Source organism: Trachurus trachurus (genome assembly GCF_905171665.1).
Source record: "Trachurus trachurus genome assembly, chromosome: 8".
NCBI classification, from domain to species: domain Eukaryota; kingdom Metazoa; phylum Chordata; class Actinopteri; order Carangiformes; family Carangidae; genus Trachurus; species Trachurus trachurus.
The window spans coordinates 15,261,167-15,285,688 of record NC_139905.1 but is presented as its reverse complement, the minus strand read 5'-3'; the positions used below and the strand labels follow the sequence as shown (position 1 = coordinate 15,285,688).

At 40.5% G+C, this 24,522-nt stretch overlaps 1 protein-coding gene across 1 annotated transcript in view; it reads right to left on the bottom strand.

Annotated features, from left to right (window-relative positions):
* LOC310990470 (E3 ubiquitin-protein ligase rnf213-alpha-like) overlaps window positions 1-24,183 on the bottom strand; it is a 34,707-nt gene extending 10,524 nt beyond the window's left edge. The window contains exons 1-43 of the mRNA XM_083977852.1: window positions 24,063-24,183; window positions 21,964-22,082; window positions 21,178-21,332; window positions 20,050-20,736; window positions 19,726-19,904; window positions 19,470-19,637; window positions 19,167-19,366; window positions 18,766-19,055; window positions 18,410-18,669; window positions 15,616-15,834; window positions 15,327-15,519; window positions 15,177-15,232; window positions 14,803-14,977; window positions 14,550-14,708; window positions 14,332-14,430; window positions 14,117-14,239; window positions 13,567-13,750; window positions 13,193-13,366; window positions 12,903-13,055; window positions 12,195-12,814; window positions 11,748-11,907; window positions 11,435-11,652; window positions 10,777-10,914; window positions 10,500-10,664; window positions 9,027-10,299; window positions 8,742-8,923; window positions 8,454-8,609; window positions 4,636-8,241; window positions 4,428-4,552; window positions 4,149-4,265; window positions 3,945-4,069; window positions 3,741-3,863; window positions 3,592-3,653; window positions 3,237-3,390; window positions 3,013-3,154; window positions 2,735-2,926; window positions 2,489-2,619; window positions 2,252-2,409; window positions 1,961-2,167; window positions 1,600-1,787; window positions 1,367-1,487; window positions 1,171-1,271; window positions 905-1,087 (exon numbers count right to left, since the gene is read on the bottom strand). Coding sequence (XP_083833978.1) covers window positions 905-1,087; window positions 1,171-1,271; window positions 1,367-1,487; window positions 1,600-1,787; window positions 1,961-2,167; window positions 2,252-2,409; window positions 2,489-2,619; window positions 2,735-2,926; window positions 3,013-3,154; window positions 3,237-3,390; window positions 3,592-3,653; window positions 3,741-3,863; window positions 3,945-4,069; window positions 4,149-4,265; window positions 4,428-4,552; window positions 4,636-8,241; window positions 8,454-8,609; window positions 8,742-8,923; window positions 9,027-10,299; window positions 10,500-10,664; window positions 10,777-10,914; window positions 11,435-11,652; window positions 11,748-11,907; window positions 12,195-12,814; window positions 12,903-13,055; window positions 13,193-13,366; window positions 13,567-13,750; window positions 14,117-14,239; window positions 14,332-14,430; window positions 14,550-14,708; window positions 14,803-14,977; window positions 15,177-15,232; window positions 15,327-15,519; window positions 15,616-15,834; window positions 18,410-18,669; window positions 18,766-19,055; window positions 19,167-19,366; window positions 19,470-19,637; window positions 19,726-19,904; window positions 20,050-20,736; window positions 21,178-21,332; window positions 21,964-22,063 — 12,221 coding nt within the window. The 5' untranslated portion in view covers window positions 22,064-22,082; window positions 24,063-24,183. The remainder of the gene's footprint in view (window positions 1-904; window positions 1,088-1,170; window positions 1,272-1,366; window positions 1,488-1,599; window positions 1,788-1,960; window positions 2,168-2,251; window positions 2,410-2,488; window positions 2,620-2,734; window positions 2,927-3,012; window positions 3,155-3,236; window positions 3,391-3,591; window positions 3,654-3,740; window positions 3,864-3,944; window positions 4,070-4,148; window positions 4,266-4,427; window positions 4,553-4,635; window positions 8,242-8,453; window positions 8,610-8,741; window positions 8,924-9,026; window positions 10,300-10,499; window positions 10,665-10,776; window positions 10,915-11,434; window positions 11,653-11,747; window positions 11,908-12,194; window positions 12,815-12,902; window positions 13,056-13,192; window positions 13,367-13,566; window positions 13,751-14,116; window positions 14,240-14,331; window positions 14,431-14,549; window positions 14,709-14,802; window positions 14,978-15,176; window positions 15,233-15,326; window positions 15,520-15,615; window positions 15,835-18,409; window positions 18,670-18,765; window positions 19,056-19,166; window positions 19,367-19,469; window positions 19,638-19,725; window positions 19,905-20,049; window positions 20,737-21,177; window positions 21,333-21,963; window positions 22,083-24,062) is intronic.
* Between the last annotated feature and the right edge of the window lie 339 nt (window positions 24,184-24,522).

The window sequence follows — 24,522 nt, the reverse complement described above, 5'->3', positions numbered from 1 at the left end:
GCTCCACATTATCCCAACACTGCAGCCTTGACACCGAAATACACACCCGCATCAATAAAGCCTCATCAGCCTTTGGACGCCTGCGCAACAGAGTTTTTGAAAACCGGAACCTGAAGGTCAGCACCAAGGTCGCCGTCTACCACGCAGTCTGTGTTTCAACCCTACTCTATGGGGCAGAAACATGGACTCCATATAGACGGCACATCAAAAACCTGGAGGGCTTCCACATCCGCTGCCTTCAGAAGATCCTTGGTCTGTCGTGGGAAGACCACACTCCCTACACTGAAATCCTGAACGGCACCAATTCCATCTGTATGGACGCAGCCGTTGCCAAAAGACACCTACGGTGGATAGGACACACCATCCGCATGCCTGACCACCGCCTGCCCCGCCAAGTCCTCTATGGCCAACTAAGTGCTGCAAAGCGAGCCCCTGGCGGACAAAAGAGACGCTACAAGGACTACACAAAAGACCTGCTAAAGCGCAGCACCATCAACCCCACGCAGCTTGAATCTCTGGCACTTGATCGACCAGCCTGGCAGGCCGCCTGTGCCAGAGTAACCTCGTCCATACATGACGGCAACCAGCAGAGGAGGACCGAGAGACGAGCCCAGCGACACCAAAGGGCAGCCGGCATCCAACCTGCATCCGGGCTCCCCTGCCCAGATTGCGGACGGATGATCGGCACACGGATCGGCCTCGTCAGCCACCTGAAGTGGCACCAGCGACAACATCGCTAACCCCCCTCCCCCACCCCCCCTCCCCACCCCAAGAAGCAAGCGTCATCATCGTACACGATGGACAGCTAAGAGTGTGTGTAAAGAACAACATCATACCTTTGACTTGTTTTCTAAAACATATTAAAATGAGTTTGTTTTGCTGTAATTCACATTCAATTACCAACCTAATGTCATCTGAAGGAACCAGGGGGAAGTCATCATCAACTTGCTGCATGCAGAGGGGACAGTACATCTGACCAGGGTTCAACCATTGTTTGATACAGGCCAAACAGAAGACGTGTTTACACGGGAGGCAGAGAGGTTCTTGTGGATCTCCCATGCACACTGGGCACATTGGTTGACCAAACCTGAACAGAGCATAAAGAACAGGGTTGAGGGAAAGAACAACAGAGGAGATTGAACTGCAAATGTTAGAAATCTGGATTTCTACCTGAAGATGCATTGGACAGCTCCATCTTTGCAGGTTTTAAGCAAACCAATGACTGCCTCAAATGACTGCTGAGTTTTGAGGTCTGAATTCTTTTCCAGTATCTTGAAAAAATGGGCAGAGGCAAGACATTTTTACAGTTTCATGGCAATTCACTGAATTCATTCCATGAACGATTAGATTAATATAAAGAGCCAACCTGGCCAAGCCCTTTTGTATGCTCCAAAATGAGGGGTCCCAGTTTTTCCTCCAGCTGCTCGATGCCCAACAGCATGTGTTCAACAAATAGAGAGAGGGAAAATATCCGATTCCATCCAGCTCTAAGAACAAAAAAACACAAACAAATAACCATCCAATTCAATACCAACATATCTAAAGATTACCTCAGCATACACAACTAGAACAATTGGGGGGTTTAGAAACTTTACTTACTGGACTCTACAGACAATTGCCTTGCTCCTCTCTCCATAACGTCTTACACTGTCCTCTGAGCAGATCAGCTCAATGGGAACCTGAAGTTTCTTGACCTGCCTGAGCCAGGCTTGTCTTTGGGCATCTGTGCCAAGGTGTCTGGGTTCCAGGTACTCAACACACGCAAAAGCAGCATACACATCCAGTAGCTTGTAGACAAGAGGAGACATGATTACTTGATCAAATAGCAGGCCTCTAAAATGATGAATAATTTAATCTTAATCTTAATCTCATGCATACAAGATTTAAAAAAAACTTTTAAAAATTAAAAAGTGAGAAAAAGGTTTTATTTAAACTACAAAAATAATATTAAGAGGCTCACCAGTTCTTCCCCAACTCTGGCATGAGGATTGTGTAAGAGGTCGTTGGTCACCTGGGGTTGAATGCACATCATTCTAGAAAGGTTTTGCAGCCGGTTTTTAAACTCATGATAAGCAGCATGGATCCATGGAAGAGATGTCATTGTTTCACTGTCAATGCGCTGCGATCGCAACTCACTGACACAACAATTCAAAGCACCACACAGAAGCTGGAAAAGCAGATACTATGCATTAGTATAGATAATGACACAACAATAACACTTAAAACTTTAACAGCTAGCTAGGATTACAACCTGTAAATCTTCTTCGCAAGTCACAGTCATCGTCATGGAGATGAAATCTTGAAGGTAGCGCTGAAAAAACTCTGTCTGCATCTCTGGGTCTGCTTGCTCAATGTATCGTCCAAGTGGTGTTTTCCAAAAGAACTCGTCAAACTCACGCTGTGTGTGGCCTAACAGATAAGATTAATAATATTAATCAAAGAGCAAAAAGGCAACACAACATAACAATCATATGATTTAATCAGTTACCTTCATGTTGAAGCGCATGAACCCAGAGTTCTTCCAGGTAGTCCTTGATCCTCCAACTGAAGGGCATGGTACAGCTCAAGCTTTTGTCTTGGACAATGTAGTTCTGTACAAGGATTGTTCTTGACTCAGAGCTGTGCAAAAAGAAGAAACACAAAGTTAAAATATGCAAAGTCAACAGTATCTAGCATTTTCTTAGTTATAGGAGTTTGGTAACCTTGATTCAAAGTACAATACTAAAACACTTACTTGTGGTCCAGTCTTAGCTGAGGGATTTCCAGAAGCTTATCGTTGCCAAAGATATCTAACCACAGTCTCTTAACAGATTCACCACAGTTTTCATCCAGCAGGATGTTCAGGTTTTGGTCACGGTCAATGACTGAAACCAGTTGCGCCAAGAGGGGGACAACCACAGCCTGAATGCGCTTCCATAAGGTGTGCCTGTCATGACCCCCAAGAAGTCAATATTACTGTCCAAACAGATAGACAAATGAAGTAATGTCGTATTTTTCAGCAGAATTTCTCACCTGAAGGTGCCTCCTTCTTGCAAGGCATCAATGTTTGAGGCCTCCTTGATGACCCAGTTGCTTTTGATGGATGAGAAGGTGTTGCCATCGTAAATCGACAGCAATGAGTGAAGATGTTTTTTCACAGTTTGCAGAAATTCACCTGATAAAGATTTAGATTATCAACAATGTAAATGCTACACAATATATTAATACTTTATCATTAAAAAAGTTATTGTTAGAACCTTTTATTTCGTCATTGTTGCTGAGGAGTGTCAGCAATATCTGGACTCTGCGAGTACTACGCTGGCCACTTTCCACCTGGTCCCTCAGCATACCCACTGCACTCTGCACACAGCTTTGCAGCAATGCTGTAGTGTCCAGAGCACTGTCCAAGTCCTGCATCAAGAGAAAACACCGGTCAAACACTAGTCTAACAGAATATTACTCAGACACAGAATAAATTGGAATGTCATTGTTGTCAGAAAGTAGTATGCAACAGGGCACACTTCTTGCGAAAACTTATAAACCTATGTCCAGTGTTATGTAGACTTTCAGTAAAATATTACAGTTGCAAATGTCTGACATTTGTGTACTCACATTTTCCTCCAACTCTGATCCCTCCTGTTCATTCTCTGTGTACATGTCATCCACTTCCATGGCTGTGAAACACAATGTGTAATTTAATGCTACAAATGATTTTAATGTGAAGAAAAACTGAATGTAGGATTTTATCATCAACCACTTACCTTCATGCTGATTTGTCCTCGTTTGAAACATCTGACTGATTGTCATGTTTTGCAAGGCTTTGATGTCTGAAATAATGTCCTTTGAGCGTCTAAGATCATCAATGTGAACTGATCTCCAGGGTCCTGTATATAACAACACATTTGAGATTACCCTCTATTCTTCAAATAATGTGATAAATATATAATATGAAGTCCTATCCTTACCTCCATGAAAACCAACATAGGAAGTCCCTCCTTCCATTCGTGGTAGTCTGGTGATGAAGTAGACAAACACCTTGCTTCCCACACTCTCCTGAGTTATTTTGTTGATTTCATTTATGGATGAATACCTATTAATGGACAGCAATATTTCAATATAGCAAAACCATACACATTTCATACCCAACAGAGGAGAAATGTTGGACCTACTTTGCAGACGCAATGAGATTGGCACTATGAGTGGCTTCATCAAAGTCACTCTGAATGATTAGAATCTTGTTGCAGGGTCCAGTGTTACTGCTTTGATTGTCTGCAGTGAGGAAGGTCCTACAAGAAAACAGAGATTAATATCTTAAGATCCTAAGAGTTACAAATTACTGCTAACAGTTGATTAATGTTTTTCTTTAACATTACAAAATGTACAACTAAATAACTATTGAGAATACCAACAAGTGTGAGATTAATGCCAATGCCAATGGTTCAACAAACCTGATCTTCTTGAGGAAGGAGTGTTCTGTGTCAAACTGCTGGAGTGAGAGAAGCTCCACACTATGCAACATTTGCTCCAGTGGTTCCAAGTCAGATGCTGTCAAAAGTCTGGAGAATGTTGTCACCTATGGTTTGAAGTTACAGTTAATGAGACCATATAAGGCAGAATACATTTGAAATTGGTATTGTGTGACAATTTTAGAGATACCTCTGTGAATGCAGAGGAGCAATGGGCCTCCTGTCGTGTTTGAGCAAGTATGTAGTCGGCCAAACAGCTGTTATTCTGCTCTTCAAAATAGACCTTGGCCAGCTGTTCACTCTCCACTTTGGATAGGCCTGTGCAGTCCAGCCGCACAACTGAGTCTGGTGTAGCACATTTGAGCAGTAAGAGTTTAGCTTCATCAAGTATTTGCCTCTCGGGATCTGAGTTTTCCAAGCTGTCCTTCTGCTTTTCTATTACTTGAAGAATCACAGATGCACATGTGTCTGAGTGGTAGCCAATGAAAACATCTGGAGGTTGGTACTTGTACGTCTGAGCCACTGCTAAGTTTTGGCTCTTGAGAGACACAAAAAGTGTCACCCATCCTTTCAGGTCATCTACCATCCTCCTCTGCTCAGTTTTGAGGACAGTCTGAATGTCCAGATAGTGTTTCTCCAGCCTATTGATGAGAGGTATTGGGAATTGTTTGTAGACCACCTCTCTTTCCTCAATGACTATGAGTCGGAAGTCTTTGTGCACCCTGCATTTCACACGGTGGGTTCCCAGTCCAAGGTCAACATACTTCTGTCCCCCCAAGCAAACATAGTATTGGTTGAGAGCATCGTACAGACTTTCATAGAGGTTCTGCAAGTTTAGGAGCACAACTGTTTGACCTGTCTCCATGCAGATCTTTACTCTATTGATGTTGCGGCAGATTTGGGTATACTCTTGGTCTTTTGGGAAGCTGGATCCAAAGATTATTTCTGGCTGAACACTTTCTGAAAAGAAGGTTTGCTGCAGGATCTGTAAGGCTGCATAGTTTTTTGTTAGCACCAGCAAGTACCGACATTCTTCTTCCTGTCCAACTGCCTGAATGTTTTCTCTCACAAACTCAATGGCATTGATGTTCTCCAGGTTGGGTGCCATCTGTAGTCTTTTAGTAAAGACCGTGACTGCATCCACACCATCTCTGCCACTAAAATTTCTCAAAACTGCCTTCACAGTTTCCTCTGCTGTGGGCTTCCGTTGAGAAGCCTTAGCAACTGCAAAAATCATCTTGATCAAGCTGTAATAGTCACGCAGGCCAAAGAAGCCCTTGCCTTGTTTTCTGCAGATTTTCAAGTAGGCAAAGGCAAAGGGCTGGAAGAAATCCCTGACCTTTTCCAAAACTATTTTATCAGATGAACATATGCCCTTGGCACTTTCGATCAGTTCCTTCGCATCAGGGTCGCCACGGGAGACAAAAATGCCCCTGTTCATCTTTGCAGGGTCTAAAGCCCAGTTGGAGATACCAATAAATCCAACCTTTTTGTGTGGTAGTGGTTCATCATCAATGCATCCCTCTTCTAGGAGTGGGTGAAGGGTTTTTAGTGGCATCTTCGGAGAGTCCTCAGCGAGGCCAATTTCATCAAGAACCACAACGGAAATGTACTCATCCAGGTTCTTTCCTTCCTGAAAGCGTCCACATTGCTTGAATGTATTAATGATACCCTCTGGAGTTGAGTGAGGGCTGCACTGGAAGGACACCAAATGGATCTGTTTCAGCATTTTGTAGAGGTCAGAATGAGCTGCTTGGCCTTGCATTGCATCTGCCACCAAAGTTTTAGACAGAGATTTTGAACTTCCAGGTTTTCCAACCAAGAAAAGAGGGATTCTTAGCTCAATGCACAGAACCATCATGAAGACATTCTCCTTGAGAGCATTGTTTCTTGCAATAGTATCCCCCATCGGTACACCACTCAGTAGTAAATCTTGCATGAGTGAGATTTCATGCAGAACTTTTCCTGGGCTGTATGCTTGTTGTAGACATTTGCTGATTTTCTGTCTGTATGTATCCTTGTTTTCCAGGCAAGCATGGTAGCACATTCCAATGGCCATGACTAGAGACCAGAAGACAGGGTCCCTATCCTCAGACTGTCTCTGATGCCTTTCATTCTTGTCAAAATTCTGTTTCTCAAATTCTTCAAGCTCTGCAAAAAATCTCACATGGTTGTTATAGAACCAAACAAATGCCTGCATGCAGCGTTCCACATCTCTTAGGCTGACAAAGCTGCATTCATCATTTCTTGTCCTCATGTACTTCTGCGAAGCTGAAAGGACATCAGTGATGCACTTTATGTAACTTTGATTGATTTCTTTGTTTTCAACCACCCTTTGCACAATCTGCTGGATATATATTTTCTCTGTGTTATCATTTAACTGCCCGAAGTCCCACACCAGAGGGATCATGCTTGGTGGTAATGCTTGAACTCTATACACTAACTGACGGAGAGGGATAGATCCAAGCTTTTCATCTGTCTCTTCAGATCCAACTCTGTACCCAAGGCCAGCAGATTCTAACCTCTGAATCATCTCATCTCTGTGCTTTCGGTATGGGTTACATGCTGCGATAATCTGCAGTCCGCAGTCCGGTCTCAAACATTCTCCCTTGACCGTCTTGTCACAGAGGACCTCCTTAATACTGCTGATTGCTTCAGTAGTGTTGGCCTCATCAAAGAAGAGAACAGAGTCAAATCCATAGTCTTGCTTGTTGATAGAAGCAATGTCTTCTGCCTCTCTGACTTTGGTGTAAATCATCTCAGAAGTTGTCCCTCCATGTACCTTGACAAGCTTCATGTTCTCAGAGGCCACCCCACTTCTGCGCAACTCACAAAGAAATCTGATGAGTCTGGTCTTACCACACCCTGTCTCGCCCATGATAATGACAGGGATGCCACACCTAAATCGCATATGGATTGCCAGCATCTTCAGAATGTTGTCAGTTGTGAGCTCATATGTTTCATCAGGGTCAAGAGGCCACTGTATACCAAGAACATTGCAAATTCGCTCTATCTTCTCCCCTCTTGATAAGCGATCGAAGTCCATGTTGAAAGGGACTCTCTGCAGCCTTAGGCCTTCATACAATGCCCTTGTCATAACGTTCTTTTTTATCACTCTTCCAGAAGTAGGGTCAATGGCATCAACAAAGTTCTGTTCATTCGGTTCAAGATGGAAACCAATGAAGGTCATGGACACATGGTCGTCATTAAAGAAGATGTATGGATGTGGTTCTGTTTCCCATCGCTTTCGAATCTTAAAAGGAGCCAAGTCTTCATCTCGGACACCAGTAAGATCCATCTGCAGCCTGCCAGGACTCTGGTCAGATATGCTGAGTGATGGAGTGGCAAAGTCCTTTGCCATCAGAATCATGAAGTCCACCACAAAGGTTTTGAATCCAGTTAAAGTGTCTCCCGTGAAAGTGGCATCACAGAAAACAGATGTCTCACAGTCTTGCAGCTGAAGATTAAGGAACCATGCAAAATTTCTCAGTTCGGCCCAGGATGGGTCTGTAATGCCACAGTACATGAGAAGCATCTGAAGACATTCCACGTGTGACCCTTCAACACCTTGATATGTAAACACATCAAGATCACTGTGATTATGAAACCGTGTGAGATACTGATATGGCCGTTGAAAGGCTGCACTCCTGAATTCTTTATCATCCATCAATGGGTCATCAGAGCTCACAATAGTAGGATCTTCTTCCTTCCTCATCTCGAGCATGAGCACCTCTTTGGGAGGTCGACAGAAAACATTTGGGAACACATCTATGAATGTACTGTTCACAGTTTGGGCCTATGCACAAAAAGAAAGAGAAGATACCCCAATGTCAGCAACAGTTGAAAATCAGATGACACATGAGAAGGGTTAATGCCAAACTGTTTTTCTTTTTTTTAATTGAAGATTTGATTTATTGTCAACAAACACAGCAAACACACACTCTTTCAAACTTGAAGTAGAGAAAATCAGGATGTATTTTTGCACAAGTGTTGAGGCCAAACTCTTACCTGCTGAGAAGCATTTCTGGTTGATTTGATAGTCGGTTCTAAAATCTCCATGGCATACAGTTGCTTGTCATTGCACTTCCACATTTTTCCCTCAGAATCCATCAAATAGCGCAGAATCAATAATTTGAAAAGAAACTCATGGAGGCCTTTCTGCACCTTTTCACACAGAAAACACAAAAGCCATTAACACTATAAACAAGCTTTAAAGACATGTCCTTTAAAAAAAAAAACTATATTTCTCAAAGTTAAACAATAATTTCATTAGTCATTATCATGAGTCATTATTACCGATGACGTGATGTCAAAGTGGAACATTGTGAGTTCTCCCCTCTTGGGGTTGTCCAACAGGGAATGAAGGACAACATTCTCGTCAACAGTAGGTTCAATCAAGCGAATGCATTTCACCACTGATGGCTTTTTGGTTAAGTGCTTCAGTTTTTCATACATCCTCTTGATGTAGAGGGATTTACCTAGAATTAAAAACATCAAAATGGTCAAAATGGCAGGTATCACTAATCTCATGAAGTCAGGTATGTTTATACAACAAGCCATTTCAAATTGATAAATACATACCAACACCAGCCCTTTTGGATGAGACAACGCCGACACACAGTCGGTCCTTGAATGCAGCTGCAGCACTGCACTCTTCTGCTGGGACAACATAGTGTTTGTGGAGGTACCGCTGGATCCGCGCCAATGGCTCCTGGGGGACCATGTGCAACCTGTGCTGGCTGAAAGCTGATGGAAGGTAGGCATGTTCTCTTTCTGAGCTGCAGATAATAACAAGTCTGTAGTCTTTCCTGCTCTGCATTTTCATCCGCTGAAAAAACTTCTCAAATTTAGAGCTCACATCATAAGTGAGCAGATCTCCATACAGTAGCGAGTATATCTTCTGTCCCCTGTAGCCTTTGCTGAGACAGCGTCTGAGGAATAACTCCACCTGTTCATATGGTGTTGAGGGGTTGCAGAGGAGGACCTCATCATAGGTGGGGAGTGTCTCGCCTTCACTACTCATGTATATGGAGATGCAAGATGCGAGGACCTCATCATGAGGGCAAACAATGAGGTTTGGATTTCCAGTGACCAGGGCTTTGGGCGCCTGTCTCACTATGAAATTTCTAATGTTATCATCAGAAATGTCTTCTTCATGTTCATCATCTCTGTTTGCAAGAATCTCCAACAGCCGTCCAAGACTTTTTATATCAAGAATCTCTGGGAGATAATTCTTCATGTCTTTCATGTAGGCATTCCATATCAGATCAAAATTTTGTGAACCTGTTGTTTGTTCCTCTTGACTTGGCAGAGGATCCAGTTCACTGATGATGTCTGGGTCCCCCAGTCTACGTCTTGGCACCTCCACAAAAGTCTGAAACTCAATGTCCTCATTTTGCTCTTGCGGTTTGTTGAGGATTTCATACTGGAGTTCATGCCATACTTGCCTCAAGTCTGAAGATGTGCAATTTGACTTGATGAAGGAGAGCATCATGAGAACTTGGTCCTCCACATTGGTTACATTTTGTTGAGTCAGCTTGCTGCACAGGTAGACAATCTGTTCAGCTGTGTAGTAGTTCAGGTAGTAATGTTGGGATCTCTGTTTGTCTACAAAATCCATCCAGTAGCTCAGGCATTTCTCCATTTTCCTGCACAGTTCAGGAAGCTGCTCTTCTATGCTTCCCTCCACAATGACAACACTGAGAACACTGCCCAGGTTGAAGTCCATCATAATGCTAGGAGCATCACTGCTTAAACAGCAGTTGATTTGTGCCTCCCAGTGTCTGAACAGAGGATTTCCAGCAGTGTAGAGGGCAATAAATGCTTCAGCTAGTCGTTGAACACTGTCAAAAACCTGAAAAATAAAATAAAAAACTAATGTGACTACTCATAAGTTCTTGTATGTATAGCATATTATAGAGGCATAAACATTTGATCAAGCACAAGGGGGAACTGGAAAATTATACTCAGGTAAGTACTATTACTTATAATGAGCCACACTTCTATACTAAACAAAATTACCTATGTCAATTAGAGGAAAACATATTAATATACCTCTGCAAAGTGATAAACTTCATTCTGTCCTTGGTCCCCTTTCCCAGACATGAGCATGAGTTTGTTCTGCAGCTCCCGCAGGTCCTCCAGGGAGTAGTAGCGCATCTGCTGACCCTCATCATGCTCCTCTGCAATTTGTAGCTTCAGGGTGGTGTCTAGGCTCAACTAGATTAAAAAACAAAAGTACACTGCCATACATAATTTTGTAGGAGCTTTGCTCTCAGAATTAAACTCTGTGCTGCATAGTGATGCAATTATCTTTGATGCTGCTATTTACCGTTTTAACATTTTGTGCGCTGATCAGGTAGACACCCTTGCTGTTGATAGTTGAGGCCAATGAGAGAGATGACAACTCTACTGACCCATGACTGTCCTTCACAGTCTTTAGCCATTCCAAATGACGAGCACTGTCCCGCTATAAGAGAAAAAAAAATCAAACCTTAAAATTGCAGTGTAATGGTTTGTATGGTTTCAAAACTTTCCTTCAAGTGTTAATTTCATTGCAAATCCTCCTCTGAGAGTACATTAGTTGTGCTAAGTACCATCTGATGATTACTAAACCTACAGGATGACAGTACGGGTTTTTATTTTAATTTCTTTACATTTTGGATTTGTGCATACAGTAACTCATCCACATCATCAAATGCTTAATCAGGGGATCATACAATTAGCTATTGAGAGCTCATAATGCCAGCCCTCCATCACATTTAAGTATCTTTTCTGAAAGGTGTTATTCCATTCCTTTACATAATTTGGTGATATACAGGTCAGTAGGTTGAACTTCAATCTGAGAAGTTATTCATTACTTTATCCATCAGTCTTACATGACTGTTTTCAAATAATGTCTCCAAATTTCAGGGAGTCATAAGAATTGTAATCATTTTATGGTTATCATAATGCAGGCTTTCAGCAACAAGTTTGGCAAGGCGTCTTACCAGTTTATTTGGGAGGTTGCTGTCATTCTCCAGAGCTCTCCAGAGTTTCTCCACCACCTCTTTGAAGGTAGGAAAACCAGAGTCTGGTTTGAGCTCATAAAGCATTGAGGAGTAACCGAGGACAGCGTCATGGAAGCAAGCGACACGATCCACATCCATGTCATTCTCTCCCGCAGAGATTGAGGCCAGGTCAACAAACACCTTCAATTCATTGATATCTAAAAATATTTTTTTATTATTAAAGGAATTTGCCCAAATAAGTATGTAACTGATGCTTTATGTTGCGACTAGAATAGATCATAACAACTCCTACCTTCAAGTGCATCCTTCACCCAATTTACAAAATGTCCTCTTAGTCCCAACTCTTGTAGGCACAGCCTGCGAGGCTCAGTGATGTCCACCAGGACTTTCTTGGCCTGCATTAAGTCATTGTCAATACGGCTGAGATGCTCACTCTGAAAGTCTGCACGACCCTGTGGGAAGAAAGTGAAAAGTTAACATTGCCAAAGCACTACTAAATAACTCAGACCAACTCCTCATCTCATCATCATTCGTAATAGTTATCCCGCTTATTCATGTAGGGTCACATCGGGGCTGGTAATAAGATCATTTATGTGCTGTTGTTTTGCATGTCAGGATATGCATTATTATTATAATATGTCCTAAAATACAGTAATGTAATGATGTGCAGAGGGAGATTTATAGCCCAGCAAGGTTCCATTTGAACACAAAGTGATGGGTGCAATACGAGATCACTTACAACTACTGTAAGGGTCTCCAGAACCCCAAAGTCCCCTTGAAGACCAAGCGCCTCTTTGACCTTCATGATGATCTGAGCTGATGCCACAGCTAGATGAAGTTCATGATACTGCTCAATCTGCTGAACCCTGCTGTGGATCCACTGTTTGTCAGTTGATTTATCAACTTCACACATAATGTCCAGGTCCTTTGCAAGTTCTTCGTATTTGCCCTTGTATGTTTTGAAGAGCTGATTGACCTCCTCTAGCGTTATGCTGCCATTCTTCAGACAAGTGTAGATGTCTCTGTAGTCAGCATAGCAAGGCCTGAAAATGTCATCATGTATTACATCTAGTGTTGCCTGAATGTCCACTATTTGTTGTTCATCAGGATTATCGTCTTCCATTTCAGCGTCAGCCAGGAGTTTGGCTTGTTTTTCCCAACAAACTTGAAAAATGTAACTTTCTCTGAAGGTGTAGAGGACCTCTGCCATTTCTCTGATTTCTTTATCCAGGCTGAAGTAGGTGACAACGCCAGTGTTTTCAGAAGGCATGTGATCTAACTGATGAACCTCCATAAAATCATTCAGGGGCATGACTTCAATGTTGACCTGTCGTCTTTCCTCCATGTCAGCAACATCGACTGTCAAGGAAATTGAATATGCAGATGGTAAATTTGCTGCAAGATTAGGATCAAACCAAGATGGCAGACTCTGACACAACCATCATACCTGTCATGTGCTCCTGAAGTTTGTGGCTCATTGTTAAGGTGATCTCCACAAGCTCCTTCTCATGGTACACAGCTTTCACTTCATCTTGTCTCCAGTTTAACAGCCTTCTCATTTTGGCACTGTCTTTGTATTGTCCATTCTCAGAGAGGCAATCTGTGAATATCAAATCATACACACAGATCTGAATAATTCTAGCAGGCCAGTGCACATGGCTATATACAATAAACATGCTTTAGTGTTACTTTTCACTGAATGCTGAACACATTTTTTGCACATTCTTTAACGATTACCTATTTTCAGCAGGTTTAAGAAGGCCTCTTTCCTCTCAATAATGATATTGAGCAGCCTGATCTTAATGTCTCCATGGACCAAATGATTGCTGATGGCTGTGAAGGATGATATGGCAATAGCAAATCTGTCCCTGGCATCTTCTGAGAGCTTCTCAATCAGCTTTTCTTCAGCACCTGTAATGGCAGAAATTATAGGTCAGTGTTTCCTCTAAAACAACAGCAGTGCTAATTTTGCTTGACATCTGTACCAAAGCTATGAACTGAGGCCTGGTAACCACTGTTGGAGGGTGTTTGCTCTCACAACTTTGATATGATGGCAAGGTGTCACTTGAACACCTCCCTACCCAACAGAATCATTGTGTCTTGAGTAATACCATGAAGCTGGAAAATGTCTTTGGCAGCAGACCAGGAGAGGAGGTGTTGCATGACCACTTCTTCATCTTCCACATAGATTCCTTGACGGTCTCTTGGCCAAGATTTCTGAATAATGGCTGAGATGAGTTTCCCAAACTTCCAGTTTATCTCAAACCTTTCCAGAAGCTTACACTCTGACTTGGTCTGCATGAGGTAAAAGAGAGATGAGCATTACTCTGCATATTTTTGGATATAAGCAATGAACTCATGCAATGTATTCTATTTCTACTTTTATTTACATAATCAAATCAAAATGTTAAAAGTGAATGAGCTGTCGGGCCGTCGTTTAGCTCAGTTTGTAGAACAGGCACCCCATGGGCAGAGGCTATAGTCCTCGCTGCAGCCGGCCCCGTATCGAATCCCGACTCAGACGGCCCTTTGCTGCATGTCATTCCCCATCTCTCTGCCTCCCCATTTCCTTTCTCTCTTGACTACACTATCAATTAATGGCAAAAAAAGCCAAAAATATACTTTAAAAAAATAAGAAAAAAAGTGAATGAGCTCTCATACCTGGCACAAAGGTGTTACAGCTTCAAGAGCGCACCTCTCAATACTAGCTGCAACATGTGGATGGGAATTGCTGAGTTCCTCTATCTTTTTGCAGTAGAATTCTATTTGATCCACAGCAGATTCCTAAAACCACACAAACATAAATTATATATAGTATACTATATATCAGTAATTATGATTTAGGGGAAAAAATCTGAAAAACAAGCATCACAAACCTGTTTGTACTTGCCCTCAAAATCCATTGTGAACCTCTGTCTCCATTCTTTTGTGCAATCTTCATCTTTGAATTGAATGGAGATCACATTGTTCCACATCTGTAAAACAAAACCAACAAAGGAACTTTTAAGAGTTGCCTGCTAGTGGTTAGTAGTGTACGTATGTCTGTCTTTAGAGTTTACAGTATGTTTGATCTAAAAATTATAAATAAGCTCACTTCAATCTCCTCTGTAGCCTTAAGTTGGTAAAATGATGTCAGACCCTTGTTGAGCAAGGGCTGTCTGAAGCACCGGTTGATCCAGGTTCTCATGATGATCACTGCCTCAGAGATCAAGTCTTTTCTGTATCGCTGCTCTTTGTCCCTCTCTTCAGACTCCTGAAGAGAATGGTGAGAATTATAGGAAGTCTTAAAGTACAGCAACACTTAATCCAGGTTGAAATGGCTTGATCACATGACTCATTTCACATACCTGTTGCTTTTTACAATGAACAAAGTTGGACACTGATGCAACCAGATTCATGCAGGCTACAGGAACAGCAAGGAAGTTCTGACCGTATGATGCTGGTTTGACTCCTTTGCAGATCACATCAAACAGCTTTACAGCTGTTGCCAGACACTCTTTCCTATAAGCCTCAGTAAAGTGACTACGATGAACAGAAAGAACAATATAAGATTAAAAGACAAATTGAAAAAAACTCTAATGTCCTTTCATCACCTGTACAGAATGGAGGGAATGGCACTCACACAATGTGGAAAACACAAACATTTTCCAATTAACAGATCTGTGACTTAACATCTTTAAAATTCAACAAAAAAATTGCTAAATTTCAAAAAGCAAATCACCTGTATTTATCTTCAATGAGATGCCCTTGGATGTGTGAGAGAATTTCAGATACAGTCTGTAAATCAAAAATTCAAGAGCATGAATTAATTTATTGAAATATACTGTAATCCTTGAAATGTGCCTTTCTTTAACTCATGGTTCCACTTCACCTGGAAGTTACTGTACTCAATATCCTGAGGAGCTTTGTTAGTGAAAATGTGAAGCATGTCCAGAAGCTCAATGTTAAGGTTGAGGGTGCACTCCAACAGTACATCAAGGGACATCAGGTACAAGCAGGATCGCACAAGAAGTCCATCGACCTCCATCAAATGACTGTTGTTTTTCATCAAATTTACCAGTGCCCTGAAATCAAGAGACGCAATTATGATTATCTGTCTCCAAACAAATGCTCTGAAATATGTTTGTGTAAGCTACACAGAAAGTTAGGGGGACTCTTACTTCCTATCTTGACTGTTCATGTGTTGTACTGTTTGGGTTCCCATGTCAAGGCCTTGTAAACCTGCCCAGGATAAGCCATACTTCAAGTTTCCAGAAGTGGGAACTTCATAGGGCTTTGTGGTGCCTTTGAGGAGGTGGAAAAGTGGTAGAACCAAAATCCATCGTTGCATCCGCAATGTTCTCACAGACTTCATCAGATCCTTCAACTTGTCCTGCAGGCTACAAAAATATAATTTTTATGAGCAACTGAACTAAAAAAATGTTTAACCCTCATACAGCGTTAAAAAAACGTTCCTTTAGCAGTATTAGTGGCTGTTTTCATCCATTAACTTTGACTGCTGTAAAAATATATCAGATAAATATTTTTTTCAATTTTTTTTGCATAAATCTGTTAATCAACTTCAGTCTTGATCAAAACTACAATTTTTTTTTTTAATTTCAAAATTTTAACCCTTTGAATGCCAATTGAAAAAACAAAGCCACTGATATGGGAAAAAATACACACAAAATGAGCTATTTTCAATATAAAAAGTGATTGGACAAAGAAAATGTTTTTCATGCTATCACAGTCTTGGATATGTCAAAGATTAGTAACATAATTGGTTTTGATGCATATTTAGTTTTTGTGCAGCAACAGATTTTCAAAAAAACTTCCTTTTGCGGTATTGGTGGCTGTTTTCAGCCACTAACTTTGACTGCTGTAAAAATATATCAGATAAATATGTTTTTCAATTTTTTTTGCATAAATCTGTTAATCAACTTCAGTCTTGATCAAAACTACTAAAACATTTTTAAAAAATCTAAATTTTAACCCTTTGAATGCCAATTGAAAAAAACAAAGTCACTGATATGGGAAAAAATACACACAAAATGTGCTATTTTCAATATAAAAAGTGATTGGACAAAGAAGTTTTTTTTCATGCTATCACAGTCTTGGACATGTCTTAGATTAGTAACATCAATGACTTTTATGCATATTTAGTTTTCGTGCAGCAACAGATTTTCTAAAAAAAAATCCTTAGTGGCTGTTTTTGCTCCATTGACTCCCATTATAAACACATTTTTTGAATGCAGAGACATGACACTATATATAAATATAATTTTTACAGTCAGGGTGATCAACCCTGTTCAGAAGGGATCAAATTAGGTAATTTTACTGTTGATCACCTGGTTCACCCATTTACCCATTACATAGGCCTGTTGTATTACTAGCCTAGTTTCTGTATCTGTATAATGGTGTTTATGAGCATATTTGTGTGTGTGTGTGTGTGTTGGGTGGAGAGTACAGGGTTAAAATAGAGGGTATGTAACTGCAGGACTGACCTCAGAAGTGTATGTTCAATTAGGTGTGTGACCTTTGTGCACCGACCTTGATATAGCTAAAAAATCAAAACATGCACCCCGGCTCTCAGAACTACAAAGAGTCTACATACAGTAAACAAAAACAAAGTGTAAGTGTGATCATGCGCCTGCTGGCCAGGTGGCCTTTTGATCTTGAGAAGAGGAGCCTTGGCACTCAGAACTTCACACACACACACACACAAATATGCTCATAAACACCATTATACAGATACAGAAACTAGGCTAGTAATACAACAGGCCTATGTAATGGGTAAATGGGTGAACCAGGTGATCAACAGTAAAATTACCTAATTTGATCCCTTCTGAACAGGGTTGATCACCCTGACTGTAAAAATCATATTTATATATAGTGTCATGTCTCTGCATTCAAAACATGTGGTTATAATGGGAGTCAATGGGGCAAAAACAGACACTAAGGATTTTTTTTTAGAAAATCTGTTGCTGCACGAAAACTAAATATGCATAAAAGTCATTGATGTTACTAATCTAAGACATGTCCAAGACTGTGATAGCATGAAAAAAAATGTCTTTGTCCAATCACTTTTTATATTGAAAATAGCACATTTTGTGTGTATTTTTTCCCATATCAGTGACTTTGTTTTTTCAATTGGCATTCAAAGGGTTACAATTTTGAATTTTTAAAATTTTTTTAGTAGTTTTGATCAAGACTGAAGTTGATTAAGAGATTTATGCAAAAAAAATTTGAAAAAAATATTTATCTGATATATTTTTACAGCAGTCAAAGTTAGTGGCTGAAAACAGCCACTAATACCGCTAAAGGAAGTTTTTTTGAAAATCTGTTGCTGCACAAAAACTAAATATGCATCAAAACCAATTATGTTACTAATCTTTGACATATCCAAGACTGTGATAGCATGAAAAAAATGTTCTTTGTCCAATCACTTTTTATATTGAAAATAGCTCATTTTGTGTGTATTTTTTCCCATATCAGTGACTTTGTTTTTTCAAATGGCATGCAAAGGGTTAAAATTTTGAATTTAAAAAAAAAATTGTAGTTTTGATCAAGACTGAAGTTGATTAACAGATTTATGCAAAAAAAATTGAAAAAAATATTTATCTGATATATTTTTACAGCAGTCAAAGTTAGTGGATGAAAACAGCCACTAATACTGCTAAAGGGTAGTAAATTTGCCGACAGTGTAATATTGACCTTTTGAAAATTTCAAAATCACATTTTCAAATTGTATGTAAAAATAAGGTTTGTCAGCAAAAATCATGCCATTTGCTGCAATACAGTGAAAGTTATGGTCAAATTAAGAGGAAAAAGTGACCCCTAGTGGATGTTTTTGGCGCTAATACCGCAAGAGGGTTAAGGGTTAATTTAAACAGTATGTGATTACTATTTTAAGTCCACAGATAATTACATGTCACAGTCAGTGTATTGATAATCACTGTGTTATTGAACACCTACTTGTAAATAGCGGAGACATCATGAGAAAATTCTACCCAGTACTTTAGAAAATCATCTTTGTCTAGTTTGGGCAGACACAGCACAGTGCAGAGTCGATGGTGCTCAGCATCATCCAGTTTGAATCGATACTGTCTTGACACACAGAGCATGATCACAGCTGCTCTCAAGGGGTCCTGAATGTAGAGACTCCTCCCATCTCCATCTCTCAGCAACTGAGGGATCACGTTCATCAGCATGAACTGTTTCAACAACTGCTTGACCTACAGTAAGAAATCAAACCAGAGATAGAGTGGGTTAAGTAGAGTTGGCTATATCTAGGGATAAATAGACTTTCTAGACAACGATTATAAACTTACATCTTCTTCCCCATAGTCTAAGGAGTACCATTTCCTTTCTTTCTCTTCAAACACAAATGGCTCTCCATAGACCTGATAGAACTGATGCAGTTGGATGAAAAAATTTCTCAGATTGATATCAGTCCAATTCCTGAGAAGATCAAATATGCTCTCCAGCATTATATTCCCTGCAATCTCTCTGCCTTGAATCAGACCCCTCTTTTGGTCAGACCACAGTTTGTTTTTAATGCGTGTAAGAATGTCCTTTGATGGTTGAGCACAGATGATGTCATCATATTGATGCCAGTCCCCTTTTACAAAACAGACAGAAACATCATGATAAATACAGTACATCGTTACAGTAAGATGTTATTTGCACACAAGCATATATAATTACATTCAGAGGTGAAGGTTGCTCTTACCGTCCTTACTCAGGTGAGGTTTCACAAACAAACATCTGTTGGTGGTGTGGTGTGTTGAATCCAGTTTGTATATGAACTCATACTCATATGTACCCTTTTTAGACTTATAGACAATATATTTGTAGGGTATTGACACAGATATAGCAGTTTTGTTTGTTGTCACACTGCCAACAACCAGAAAACCATGTTCTCCAAGATTCCTGAGTGAAAAAGAGAAGAAATGAAAATGTGGATGGTGTAAAGTCAGAGATCCAGGACTAGCCACTGTGTGAGCTTTACTAATTATCTATTCAAGACAACTACCTTGTCACAAACAGCTCAACTGCATCCTCTTTCCATGACCCAATGTGAGACCCAGCCCTGATGAAGATACGATCCTCATTTGGATCAAATTTGAAATCCTTCGAGAGGACAGCATGGAAGTAAATTGTGAGTCTGTCATGTGCAGCGATGGTCTGGTTCCTGGTCAGCCTGCAAAATAAATTATATATGGTAGAAATCTGATGAACAGAAATAAAACGGGTACATACTGTACAGCCATCTGAGAGTTTTTTATCACCTTTTAGGTGGTGGGGCAGCTGGGGTGTTGGTTGTTGTGCTATCTTCACTGCCACCTTTAGTTGCTTTGTCACCATCTGAGGTTTGTGCTGGAGCGGAGTCCTGTCTGCTCCCAGACTGCTGAACCTCCATGTGTTCAACGGGTTTGTCTGGGTCCACACTGGAGCCTGTGTTTCCAGCCTGTGTAAGGAGAATTAAATATGTACACTTAACACACATCTTTAACACATGAGGATGGTGAAAGAATAAATAATAAAATGTTGGTACATACATGTTTGTAAAAAATGGCAAATTCTCATACAGTACAAATTTAACTCAGAATTACCTTTGATGAAGGTTGAGGGCCAAAAACCATCTTCTTTTGTTCAGGTGCTGCAGGTTTCTGTTTCTGCTCCTGTTGGCCCTTTCCCTTCTGTTTGGTCTGTCCTGTCTGTTTCACATTTGGTCCCTCATTGGCATTTTGGTCAAGCGTGGGTTCTTTATTGGTGACTGTGTTTTTCTTTGACTTGTTCTTGTCTGTCTTTTGATCTTTAGGGTTAGTGGCCGTAGTTTTGTTACCTGAACCTAACTGAGGAGTGGTACACGTGCTTTCCTCTGAGGTGGCTTGTTGATTCGGAGTGTCAGCTGGTGCTGTCGTGACTTTCTGATCCTGAGCTGATTTCTGTGGATTTTTGTCTCCTATATTAGAATCACCTGAAACTTCCTCTACCTGTTTTGCTTCATTTGTCTCTTCTGTAGCAGCAGCCTTTTCACTCTGAGAGACTTTTGCAGCTTCAGTTGGTTCAGCAGCTACTGAGACACAAGGCTGGTTTTCCATTGAGGAGAGCTCCTCTTGGAGTGAGTCTGGTGTTTCATCCATTGCATTGTTTGAGCTTTCACTGTCTGAAAGGTCTCTCCCGTCCAGCTTCTTCTCATTGTCCCCCAAGGAGAGTTGTGACAGGTCGGAGTGACTTTGATCCAAGTCTGACAACATGTTGCCATCTTTCTTCTTTTTGTTCTTCTTCTTTTTTTTCTACAAACACAAAAAGGTAGACTGGTTTTTCAATCAACTTTACTGCTAAAGTAAAACCAAGTCACGGTCCTCAAAATTATATAGAAACACCTATCAGGGCAATGTCAAATGACTACTTCAATGAAAACAATGTGAAGGAACATACAATGGGACCACTTTGATAAGGGTGGAGACAGCAACCCAAACTCAATGTTTCTCACACCAGTGAAGGACATAGAGATAAGACACCTGGTCAACAAATGTATAGCAAAAACATCGACTGACGTCAATGACCTCGACATGAAACTGATTAAGACAGTATTGTGAGTGATCTGTTTTGACTGTTTGGAACTGGACTGCAGCTCTGTGATTTAACTAACATGTCCGAAATGAATGAATAAATAAATAAATTTCCATGCTAGCAATTTAAACAAAAGGCAACACAGTGGCAGTCACACTAACCTTCTTCTTTGTGTTTGCGATGACATCTTCATTGGGTCGTTTGGGTGATCTGTTCTGTTCTTTGTTGTCCGCAGGTGGGGCATTTTTCTGTGACTCTGACCTCTCAGTTGTACCTTTCTCATCTGCCACCAGGGATTTGGGTTGATCATCTACATCTAGATGGAAAACACATTTTAAGAAACATTATATCAAATATAAGATACTGAATATAAATGCATGAAAAAAAGATATATGGAAAACGGTTACCACTGTGACTATTAGAATGAAGAATAACGACACCGCAGGAGTTATCAACACCATATATGTGGCATGTGGCTCTGGATGAATTTGCATTCTATCCAAATCCAAAACCAAATCACGGCAGGCAGCTAGTGTAAAATTTACCAGACATATAATCACAATTGAGCCACATGCACGTTTTATTACCTGTTTGATTTTCAGTTACAACTATCTAAGCTTTGTCATTAATTGACTGGACTCAAGTTTGCATTTTCCCTGTGGGCCTCATCTCATGACAATATAGTTCTCATTTAGGGAGAAAGTGAAATGTGTAGACAGTGTAGCCTACAGTCTATGAGCCTATGTCGTTATGTCAAGTGGTGGGTGATAATGTTGTTCAAAAAGCATACACCCAATGACACCCTATCTGTGATATGTGATGTGTTTTCTGGACGCAATACTAACAAGCAAAACAGCATGTGTGTTTTTTATCTATGGACAACATTAATGAAATACTGCTTGTAAATTTACTTAATCAAAAGCAGATTTTGAAATGAATCGACTCACCCTGATTGTTTGCAGGTTGGACTGGCAGCTTCGTGCCACACTCACTGCAAAACTTGGCTTTCCTCTCCGAAATATCATGACCACAATGTGGACACTTCATCTTCACACTTCAGCGTTCTCTGCAAGAAAGAAACTGTCTTTAATGAAATGTAGCTACCTACATCCCCCACCATGTAGAAGGTTCCTTTCACTTTCTATTTTGTCTGTTGAGGTCTCATGACACCGTTTACAGCTTTACTGAGCAACAAAACAGGCGCGCGGGGCACGGCTGTTCATTTCATTTGGACTTTGAACAGTGTTACCGAACAAACTGACCTATAAACATTTTTATCAACTGATTGCAATGGGAATAACTTCACAACGGCGTCACTGAGCTGCTGCACGCCCACCTCCAGTTCCGCCAAATATCCAATAACAAACTCATCTCGGCCCAAGAGCACAAAAAAACTAAGAGGTCTCACTACGCAACAGAAAAAAGACTTCCTTAAAGGAAAACGCATTACCCTGCCTGGAGTCTCAGAAAGATAATGTTGTTAGACTTGTGTAGAAAAACTCTGAAAGCCTTGTTCAATGCGTGTTGACTTTGACATCTTTAAATGAGGAATAAATTAGGCAGTGAATTTAATAAGACCGGATTACCTTTTATCACTAAACTATCACAACACACTCCCTGCAGCCACTTAACAAAATAACAATAATCTGATTAGAAATGTAGGTATATAGCCTATAGTATACATACATTCTGAAAGCAAAAAAAAAAAATTGTAAAAATATATTTTATAGCCTATATATATAAAATATTTGTAAAATCATTATTTTTGTTTTCAGAATTTACCATTTAATATACCCAGTGAAAATGGGATTCAGTGACATCACTTGCACTTCACTTGATGTAGATTTAATTTCTCTTTATTTTTAGACAACCCCCCACCCCAAATCCTCTCGCTCTCCCTTTCTCATGTCTCTCCCTTTATCTGATGGAACTATTAATGTTATTCCATGTTAGAGACAAAGGAATGATAAGGGTCAGCTGCTACTCTGAGTGGTAGCTGACGTCGTCAGTCACTCTGGACTGACTTCTTAGACAATGGTATTTATGTAGGCTACTTTGAATTGTTTGTTTATCTGTAACTGTAGTGTATTTAAGGCTCAGTCATTCAGTCGGGGTCCAGACTCCAGACTCTTGATACCTTTGTGGTTGAGAGACCTATTCACCCTATTCGGCCGAATAGTAAGACTCTGTCTTTATTTTGATGATCATTGTTAATTATTTAGGCCTACTGATTGTGTAATAAATCCTCAAAACCCTGGTCTTTGGTGTTTCTTATTCCTCGGCAGAGTGCCTTTTTGCCTCCACACCAATAATAACAATGATCTGTAAAAAAAAAAAATACAAAAAAAAAAAAAATGTTTGATGTGTCTGAAATCATAATGAGCAGAGCAAGAAAAACTACAAAGAAAATATGCAGGATACTGGCTTGTTAACACAGCAACCAAACTATAAAAAGTGTTGAGTGAATCCTCCTCTCAATTAAAGGATCTTTGACCTCAGTAGCCAATCACGTATTTGCGTCGAAAGTCATGATTTAAGTCATTTCCTGTTGTGATGCATATCTAAAACTTAACATTTAACAACAGCTAAAATGCTAACTAAACTGATACACTAACCAGCGTTATTACTGCAGTACCAAAGCACATGTTATGAGCTGCAAAAGCAGCCAGGTGTCACACAACAGAGGTATCTCTGCAACAGTGAATCCTTCCCGAGCTAAGTTGCTCCGTAGCAGCCATAGACTGTGAGGTAGCAGCCGCTGTAATTAGCTGCTAACACCCGTATGGTCACTCATGACTCACTTTCCAGAATAAACGCAGCGAGAATAAAAACGTGCAGGTGCCATGACAGGCGTCGGCTAATTCACACTGTTTAAACCACATTTGAGGCACACTTACTCCGAAGTGTCCTATGACAGACGTGTTTTTGGAGGCTGCTCAAGCTAACAGGATTAGTTTACCCCTAATTTATCATAACAGTAGTTGTGGCGTCACCGCCTCCATCTTTCACCAGAGCGGTAAAACAGAGGTTTCAGCAGCAGTCCTACCTGAGCTGACTTTCTTTTCTCTTCTGCAAAACAAGGACAAGTCCGCGAGTCATCTCTCCACTCGAGCAGCCATGTAACCGGCGCACAGCCACATCTGTGCTATAATTTCAGTTCATTTCCGCATGCCCCTTAAAAGTTTCGTTTGTCAGAAATGGGTGTTGACCAACTAAATGTACTTTCCTTATGAGTCAATATTTTTCCAAACTTGTGACGATGACTAAGCAGGATCTATGCACAGGTGTGAAGACTAATTAATTAGGTCTGTCGTTACTGTAACCAGCTTAGCACACTTTCTAGTGACTCCCTTTGATAAAGAACTCATTTACATATTTGGTATAGTTGCATGTGGGCTACATTTCCTTTGGTTCAACACTGACTAATTTAGTGAACAATTTTTACAAGTTAAGAAACATGTTTATGTTGTGTCTGAAAGCTGTGCAGCTGCAGGCAAAGAAAATAA